General features: G+C 54.7%; 1 protein-coding gene and 1 long non-coding RNA gene across 4 annotated transcripts; both read left to right on the top strand.

Annotated features, from left to right (window-relative positions):
* The first annotated feature begins 458 nt into the window (after positions 1-458).
* LOC122228823 lies at positions 459-2,325 on the top strand. The gene is made up of 3 exons (XR_006206765.1): positions 459-677; positions 799-1,125; positions 1,358-2,325. It is a non-coding gene; the product is annotated as an uncharacterized LOC122228823 (long non-coding RNA).
* Positions 2,326-4,515: 2,190 nt separating this feature from the next.
* Positions 4,516-8,159, top strand: LOC122228822. Of its 3 annotated transcripts, none has more exons than XM_042954182.1 (5): positions 4,516-4,801; positions 5,696-5,880; positions 6,055-6,120; positions 6,207-6,313; positions 7,301-8,159. In XM_042954182.1, exons 1-5 carry the CDS (start codon positions 4,635-4,637, stop codon positions 7,619-7,621), a joined length of 846 nt encoding a protein of 281 aa, XP_042810116.1. In that variant the 5' UTR covers positions 4,516-4,634; the 3' UTR covers positions 7,622-8,159. The 3 variants fall into 3 exon arrangements, with proteins under 3 accessions (XP_042810116.1, XP_042810117.1, XP_042810115.1); XM_042954183.1 differs by adding an exon at positions 6,830-6,897 and having other exon boundaries at positions 5,696-6,120; positions 7,517-8,159; XM_042954181.1 differs by having other exon boundaries at positions 5,696-6,120.
* The last annotated feature ends 817 nt before the right edge of the window (positions 8,160-8,976 follow it).

Genomic DNA, 8,976 nt, shown 5'->3' with positions numbered 1-8,976 from the left:
ACTGAGCCACCCAGGTGCCCCTCTGTGGATTTTTACAACGTCAAGATCTACGCTGTGTCCCCATAGAGGACCCGGACCAGCAGCCTCAGCCTCACCTGGAATTTCTACAAATGCAGATCCTTGGGCCCCCATCCCCCACACCTGCTGTGTCGGAGACTGGGGGCTGGGTAGCGCTCCAGGTGATGCTGATGTTCTAAAGTTCGAGAACCTCCGAGCTGTAAGGTTTTAGACATTCCAAGCTCTGTTCCATCCCTTTTACCAGCGATAGAGCTAGTGACGGCTGGAACCGATGGGTATTGGGCATTTTCTGGGTCCCACCCTGGGCACCTGCCATGCATTGTCCCAGGACAGCCTGTGAGGCAGTCGTGGTCATGACCCTGTGTCACAGAGAGGCAAACTAGAATGTGGCCAGGTCACACCGCTAGGGGTTATCACCCAGGCACCCGGCTCTAGTCGCACAGCATGAACTGCCAGACCACCCCGAGGCTCAGCAGGTGGTGACGACACGGTCAGAGTCCCACAGCTCGGGAGCTAGCTGGGGCCTGGATGTCCAGTTCTACCAATCGTTCATCTAGCATTTCGACCATGGGCAAATAACTTCACTGGCCTCGGTTTTCCCACCTAGAGAAACGGGATGATAGCACCCACCACAGGGATGATTTTGAGGACTCCACGAGGTAATGAAGGGAACAGCGGGTAATCAGGAGACATGGGACATGTGCCGGGGGCTCCCTTTTTTCTTGGGACTTGTAAAGAGATGTAATTGATCTGTGCCTCATTTTACCCATGAACACCAAGGGAAGGAAGTCCTCTGGACCAAGGTCAAGTTGGGTGAAACGAGTGCTCTCAAAGGCCATCTCTAGAAAGGGCACTGGGCTCCCAGGGCCCCTTGGGCAAGCCTCCAGGCTCCTGCTCACCTCCTGTGGCTCCCCAAGGCTGGAGATGCCTGCCAGCGAGTTCATCTGGGACTCCTCAGCTCTGGCCTAAAGATGGCAAGATGGCCAGTTGAGTCTACCCACCTCTGGGAGACACAACAGAGGGGCCCAGGAGGGCAGGGCTGAGGTGAAGGGCGAGGAGCTGCACACTGACCTCATCATGGCTACTGACCGATAAGGCCCGATAAGGGTAAGCGAACTATCTCTTCCCTCCTGCGCTCACTGCTGAGTGCCCGGGTCCGGACGGAGCCTGGCCTTGGCGCGGGGCTGGCGGGAGGGGCTCTCCTCTGCTAGGAACGTGCTCCACCCCTCTCCCTTGCCCCGAGGTCCTGGGGTGCGGCAGAGGGCCCGGCTGTCCTTCCCCAGTGTGTGACTTTGGATGGACCACATCACCTCCCTGTTTTTTTTCCACATGCCAATAGGGTTGGGCATTGAAGACTGTGGCTGTGCAGGATGCCTGGCATGTAGCAGACACCCATCACGGAAGCATTTGGTAAGGCCGAGCACCTACTGTGGCCGAGCACCTGTTGTGCGGATGGACACATCGGACTGACAAGGCTCTCACCCACAGAGGCCCCTACCCCCACGGGGGAATCTGGCCATCCCCACAACCTGCCACACCAGGACACTCGTTTGAGGTGGCCATGCCCTTGTGGGCCTTACAGGCCTCCTTGATGTCCCAGAGGGTGCCACCATGTCCTGATGTCTGTCCATTCTGGGGGCCCCATCTAGGAGGGCCTTGGGCCTGGTTCCCTGGGAGGGGGGTGGAATCTGGATGGGGGAGTCTGGCCGGCCTTGCAGGTCTCTGCACTGGGCCTATGTCTCTCATCAGGCAGTCCTGGGGTGTTCCTCCCTCCCCACCCCCTGCCCCGTGACTATACCCCTTTCCCTCAGTCCCATCCTGGCCACAGAGTCAAAGCCTCATCCTCCCCTAGGCCTCAGCCAACTCTTCTGCAGAGGCCTGGGGGCCACAAGTCCTGGCCACAGAAGGAGCATGGAGTTTGGGCTCAACCAGACTCACCTTCTCATCTAAGGGCAAGCTCTGACAAGGGATGGGCACAGGGGGAGGTCAGTGAACCTGACTTGAGCACCCTGGGGAGCGGGCCCAAATGGAATGCGTGTGCCTGGCGGCAGGGGGAAGACGAGAAGACCCCCCCAGCATGGCCTTGTTTGAAATGCTGTGTTCATACTCTCCTCCGGCCCCACCTGCCCAACACAGGTTCCAGAAGGAGGCCTGTCTCATGATCCCCAAGGGCAGGCCCCTGAATTGCTCTGACAAGGTCCACGGGAGAAGGAACCGCCTTGTGATTCACGAAGCATTTCCAGCTCTGGGATGGGGCTTCCAGACCACTGCTGCTAGAAAAATGTCACTGGGAACGCAGATGCTAGATCTGGGAGGAGCGGCTGGGCTGGGCTGGGGGCGGTGGGGGAGGAGGCTGAAGGCCTGGTGGAGGGAATGCAAATTGGCATCATGAATTATGCATCAGCCCAAGCTTCTCACACGTTTGGGGCTGAATGAAATCATGTTAGCCTGGAGAAGGGGGAGGGGAAGATGGGACAAAGATGAGCAGGGCCTGGCCCTGGGCAGTCAGAAGGGATGTCTTGCTAGGTTTCTGGGGGGCCCCGGGAAGGTGCCTGGGCAGGAGCTGGAGGCATCTTCCTGAGGTCAGCCTTTTTGCTGTGTGACCGCAGGCCAGTCTCTTACCCTTTCTGATCAGTGCATTTCCTTATGGACATAATCTGAATGAGAACCTCTGCCCTGTCTCACCATGATTATGAGGGCCAATTAATTTGCATAATTTTGAATGATCTACCTAAAGTGAATTGTCATTATTTGAGAAAATAAAAATGACTACCACCATCTTACCATTTATTAAAGTCTCCCTGTCTGGGTGCAGAGCCAAATGCTTTACACTTATTTTTCATGTGAGCCTCCCAACCATCCTTGCACCCATGGGTTAGTATTGTCTCCATTTTACAGATGAGAGGAATGGGGCTCTGAGAGGTTAAGTCACTGGCCTGAGGTCACACAGCTGTTAAGAGGAGAGCCAGCAGTGGATTCAGTGGCTGCAGGGATGATGTGCCATGGGCCTGGGGGAGGAGGCAGCTGTCCTGGGGCCTGCAGCAAGGCAGTCTGGCTTCAGAGGAGGAGTGACCTGTCTTCTCCTGAGGAGTGAGAATCTGAGGCCTTGCTGGGGGCCTAGGCGAAGCTGGTGCTGTCACGGAGGTTCAGTGTTGTTCCCAGAACGCCTGTCAAGATGCTGGTCCTGGGAAAACCACCTGGTCAGGACTCCCTGAAATGGGTGATGAGTTTGACTCAAAAGAAAAATAAGAACCAGCATTTATTGAGCAACTACTGGCTGCTGGGCCCTGTCCCAGGTGCTCCTCCGGGGCTAATAGACCATTGGGCCGTGGGGGATAGCTATTGTCACACCTGTCCTACAGATGCAAAGTAATGTCTTTACATTCTGCGGGCTCTAAATCCGACCAACCCGGTGCAGACACTTAGCATAAGAGACAACTTTATTTTGTTATTTGAAGTCAGGAGGCTGCAAGTCATACAATGAAAATGGTCTCATTCCCAGAGTGCAATTGGAAGCAACGCTCGAGTTTTGTAACCAAAATAGTGATGGTCATATTAGAGGAAAAGGCTGGATGGTTTTAACTGACTTTCTTTATTCATGGGAAAACATACTGTGTCTCTGGTTTGTTTCCAAATGTATCCGCGATCTGGGTGGTCAGTTGCCAATGCACCCAACCCGTACACCCCAATAGTGTTTCATCCATCCAGTTATCCATCCACTCGTCTATCCACCCACCCATCCACTCATCCACTCATCCATCCATGCATCCAAATATTCCAGTGGGAAGGGTGGGGCTGGAGAGGGAGCATTTGCTTTTATGTGTTTCCATCCACTCACCATCAGCAGGAAGTCTGCTTTTCAGTAGTCACTAAATCGCTGCTAGCTAGGTTTAGATCTTGAAATAGTGCAATTTTCATGTATCATTAGGACTCCATCCATCCACCCGTGCACGCATCCATATGGGATGTCTGCCCACATCTATCTTCCCAAGTGTCTACAGTAACTTACAACATCAACGTTGGAGCAGGATCTGCCCCACATCCTGGGAGACTGTGCTTCGAGGCGATTCCCTGGTGACTTGAAACGTAAAACCACACCTTCCTGTGTGTCCTTGGAAGTCCCTGTCCCGCCTTTGCGGAGTTTGGGTTGTCCTCACTGGGGTGGGGGTGGGGTTCGGCCACCCCCTCCCAGCCGGTGAGCCTGAGAACTTGGTGGCCCACGCAGCCTGCTGCCTTATCGCTACTGTTTGGTGTTACTACTTATCTTCTCTCGTGGGAGGGCTTTTCCTGCCTTGCCAGCTTCCACTCCCTCCTCGCCTGCCTCCTGTCCTCCCACTGCCCCCACAGCCTCTGCCAACCAAGGTCACTGATGACCTCCTAATTGCCAGATCTGACAGGCACTTGGGGGTTCTTATCGCAGTTGTCTTCTCTGTGGCATCTGAGGAGGCTGACCCTGCCCGCCTGCTCTCCGGCTTCCTTGGCTGGTCCGGGCTCTGGACAGCTGCTATTTGGTGACCTCCCGGGTTCTTATTCCCGTGTGCCTCTGTGGGCTCTGCTCCCTCAGCTCTTTGTGGAGTTCCCAGGGCTCTAGCTGTGCGCTCTCCTGGGGTGCAGGCATGCTCCCATGGTTTCCTCTGCCGCCTCTGAAAGCCCCCGGGACAGAGTCTGTGTTCCTAGATGCCTCGCCCTCCCCACCCTGCGGCTGGCCAGGCGCGCTGAACAGACACCTGGTCAGTCACCCAATGACGCAGGTTCCATTTGCTCCATTGGTCCCATTCTACAGGTGAGTAAACTGAGATTTCTGTGAGGCCAGATACTTGCCCAAAGCTGCTTAGGAAGAAACTGGTCAAAGGGGGTTGTAGACTCAGGCCTGTGGCCCTGGGTATCCACCCTTTTCCTGAGACTGCCTCCCTCAAGGTGAAAGGATAGGGGGCCCCAGTGAAACACAAACAAAATATACAAAACCCTGTTGTTCAGGTCTGTGGTCCGTCATTAGGGCTTCCTCTCCCCAGTTCGCAGTTGAGAAGACAGAGGCTGGGTGAGTTAAATGACTTGCCCAAGGTGACACGACAGTCAGGCTTCAGAGTCTGAACGCTGGAAGCAGGCGCTTGACTGGATATCCCAGCTCTAACATCAGCTGTGTGACCTTGAGTATATCACTTAGCCTCTCTGTGCCTCAGTCTCCTCGTGTGGATAAAGCTGATTATCATCTTCAAGTGGGGAACAAATTTGTATGCTGGTAGGTCACCATGAGGATTGAATGAACTTAATTATTTAGAAGAGTCCCAAGTGTCATTCTGTCCCTCCAAAGCCCATTCCTTTCCCACACCCTGAGGAAGTTATGTTTTTTAAAATTTTCATGTTCTTCCTCATGCCATTCCCTTTGCCTGAAATGTTCTTCCTTCCTTATCCTTCTGGCCAGTTGAAGCTCGCGCTTTTAACACTCTGCCCAAATGTCCCCTCCCCCAGGCAGAAAAGCGTTCCTTCTGTCATAGCCCCTACGGGGCCAGGTCACAGGGATGCCTTCAGCTGCAAGATGCGGAAACCCCAAACGAGCAGGCTTAAGCGGTGGGGTGATCTGGGTCTCACAGAACTGTAGGCCCAGGGGCGGGGCCTTTGGGCAAGGCTCAGCACCTGTTCTCCACAGCAATCTTGGCTCTGCTTCCTCTGTGGGCAGACAACCTCTCTGGGCAGGGAACGAGATGGCTCTGGGCTCACGCCCCTCCAGGACGGCGGCCGGAAGAGGAGGCAGAGGGTCGATCCTGGACGCTCTCTGGACGAGAGAGAAACCGTGGTCCCGGAGCCCCCAGAAACCTCTATTCCAGCTTTGGCAACCCACATCCGATCACCAGCCAGGAGCGGGTGCCACCACGACGGGGGCGGCAATCGGGGCTACTCCTGGGGGAGGAACACCGGGCAGCTGGTGGGGTGGTGGGTCGTGGGTCCCAGATCAGGGCGCTGGTAGGAGGGAGGACGTGACCAGGCTGGGCAGACGGGCGATGAACGGGAGCAGGGTCATTGAACCGTCTTGCGCAGGAACAGTGGGCACGGCCCGTCTTTTCCTCCCTGTACCCCTGGCCCGGCACACCTACTACTCACTTGGTAAGTGCGTGTGGAGTAGACCCACGATGCTCTCGCGGTGCACGGCTGTCAACCATTCACTCACCCACTCGTTCGTGCCTTCATAGCTGGGAGCCCTTTCTTCAAATGGAATACTTGGCAGGAGCTAAAGATGAGGAACATACTTGATGGACCAGCTTTGAGGTCTCCGCACAGCACGCCCTTCCTTCCCCAGGTGCGCCCGGGGGTCCTGAAACAGGGTATTCATTCCACGGGGGCAAGGTTATGCCATAGAATTCTTGGTGGCCCTCGCTGGCTCAGATCCCTTCTGCTTGACGTCAGCCGAGAGCACTGAGCCCGGAGGTGGCCACATGACTGCGGCAGAGGACGCGGGTGCCAGCGGGTGTCCGGTCAATACCCCGTTGGATGACAAATGGAACGGGCTTTGCTCTTCCTTGGGCTGGGGGAGGAACAGCCTCCAGGGAGCTGCAGCTCGGCCGTGACTCTGCACTGCTTGCCCAGAGGCTGACACTGAGGCTGTGGCTCCCAGGCCGTTCTGTCCTCTGCCCCGGGCCCAGCCTCTCGCGCGAGGTGTTGTGGCTACGCAGATGTCTGAGGAAATGGCTCTTGGGCGGGAAGTCACGGTCGGGGCCCGTGCGTCTGGGCCAGACTTGAGAAGCTCTGTCTGCTTCTTATGTTTTATCACCTCCTTCTGACGTCAGGCTCTCCTGACGTTTATTGTCCCCTTTAGGGCCCTTGGAGGGCTCATCTGGAGTCAGCAAGTCTTGTGAGAGAAGGGGATGCAGTTGAAGCCGGCAGGTCTGGGGGGCCGAGGGTGGAGGGGAGCTGTCCCCCACCCAAGGCATGGCAGTGCCCCCAGGTTTTCCCTGCAGACACGATCCGGATAGGAGTTGGGCCCTGCCTGGGGCTGGGGTCCCTCCCAGGCTTCTCAGCTGGAGGGAGCGGGTTGCTGTGGGGAGACTTACTATGTTGGGGTGTCGCCTCTCCAGGACAGATGATTTGAGGACGGGTCCTGAGTCTGTAGGCCCTGTTGATGGGGTAGTGACTGATCATTCTTTCCTACCTGTTAGGCACACGGATGTTTATTTTCTTTATAATCTCACAAATCACATAATTAGAAAAGAGTTCTTTATTGCTCTCGAGAGAGTTAAAACGCCAAGAGGCTCTAACTCTTCCCGTCTACCTCTCTTCCCTTTGGCAGATGCTGCTAGTTTCATACCTCGTATTTATTCTCCATATCTTTTTTTTTCCTCACGGAAACCTGATTTTACTCAGATGGCAAAGTCCCCAACTCAAGGACCGCATCCCTTGCCCCCGTCTAGAGCCAGTATTGACCAAGGGGACCTGGACAAAAGTTGTTGAGTGGGAAGTGCATCGTCTCTCCTTTCCACCGCAATTCTTTCTGCTTCCTGCCCAGAATGAAGACTTGATGGCTGGAGCTCCAGTGGCTATTTTGGAACACGTGGTCCGCTTAAGGGTAGATGGTGCACCAAAGTGGCAGAGCAGAAAGATGGAAGTCTGAGTTGCTGAGGACCTTAAGGAGCTTCCCAATCATTGCTGGACTTCTTCATATGAGAGAAAAGTAAAAGTCTATCTTGTTTAAGCCACTTGTGTGTGTTTCCTCTTTGTGGTAGATCAATGACGAAAATATGTAGGTCATACAATTCTTCCTATACAGACACTCTTTGCGGTGTGACTTTGTAGTTCCCCTATCAGAGATGGAGCTGGTTTCCTCACCATCTGAATCTGGCCTGGCCTTGTGACTTGCTCTGGCCAACAGAACATGGCAGAAGTGACTGTGAAACGGCGGGTCCTGACCTCGGTCCCAGGAAGTTTCGCATGCTCCCGCTCACTTTCTTGGAACCCTGCACAGCTGGTCTGCTGGACGACGAGAGACGCACGGCTCAGTCCCCATCACCGTCCTAGCTGACCACCAGCCGACCTCAGACACGTGAGAGGTGTCATCCTAGACCGGCCAGCCCCCCGCTGACCCATCTCTGATGCATGAACCACCCAGCCAAGATCAGCCTCCAGCCTGCCGAGGCCGGAAGAACCTTCCAGCGAAGCCAGACTTAAATTGCTGACCTGCATGATGTCGAGCTGAGTAAATGGCTGTTGTTTGAAGCCTCTAAGTTTCGGGCTGGTTTGTTACACATCATTAGCTAAACGATGCACTCGTATCCACCAAATGGAGCCATCACAGAGACTTTGAAATATTAAAAAGGCAGCCATATTTGCCACCTTATTCTTACCACCAGGCCTCCAGGTTACATTTCCCCTTTATGTCTATTTTCCTCCTTTTCCGCTTCCAATCTATTCCTTGCATCCCAGAATCTTAGTGTTGGGATGGGCCTTCTCCTTGAGTTTGATATTCTGCTCACCCACCGGAGGGCAAGTTACTCGCACACACTGTCGTGTCACGTTGTATGTCTCCGACACCTAGGGGCTTCCCTACAGGTTCCGGCACATTGAGGAGGTGTTGGAAATAGGTCCACTTGCCTGAGAACCTGGCATCTAAGTTCTAGAAGGCCCCCCATCCAGTCAAGGTCTAGCAAAATCGAAGACCCACAGGGACTGGCAGGATGGACACAGAAGCCTGGGGTGGGCCCTAGGGAGGGGTGGGGACTGCAGGGAGCTGTGCAAGTCCCTCTACAGTGGACAGCTGCTACTCACCTGCAGATTGGTGCCTGCTTGTTAGATTTCCAACAACCTCCTGATTTTTAAATGTTGGCAACTAATTTGATTAAAAAATATATATATTTTTTTATTTTCGAGAGAGTGAGTGAGCATGAGAGAGGGGCAGAGGGAGAGAGAGAGAGAGAGAGAGAGAGAGACTCCCAAGCAGGCTTCACACTCAGAGCTGAGCCCAATGCGAGG

Source organism: Panthera leo, chromosome C1 (genome assembly GCF_018350215.1).
Source record: "Panthera leo isolate Ple1 chromosome C1, P.leo_Ple1_pat1.1, whole genome shotgun sequence".
Taxonomy (NCBI): Eukaryota; Metazoa; Chordata; class Mammalia; order Carnivora; family Felidae; genus Panthera; species Panthera leo.
Note: the sequence above shows the minus strand (reverse complement) of the source record. Positions and strands in the feature narration are given on the sequence as shown.

Excerpts from the sequence above, each read along its gene's own strand:
- LOC122228822 (XM_042954181.1), top strand. The coding sequence starts at position 4,635 with ATGCTCCCATGGTTTCCTCTGCCGCCTCTGAAAGCCCCCGGGACAGAG. Across the intron at positions 6,121-6,206 it reads GCACACCTACTACTCACTTG|CTGGGAGCCCTTTCTTCAAA; the intron begins GTAAGTGCGTGT and ends GTGCCTTCATAG. Across the intron at positions 6,314-7,300 it reads GCACGCCCTTCCTTCCCCAG|ATGCTGCTAGTTTCATACCT; the intron begins GTGCGCCCGGGG and ends TCCCTTTGGCAG.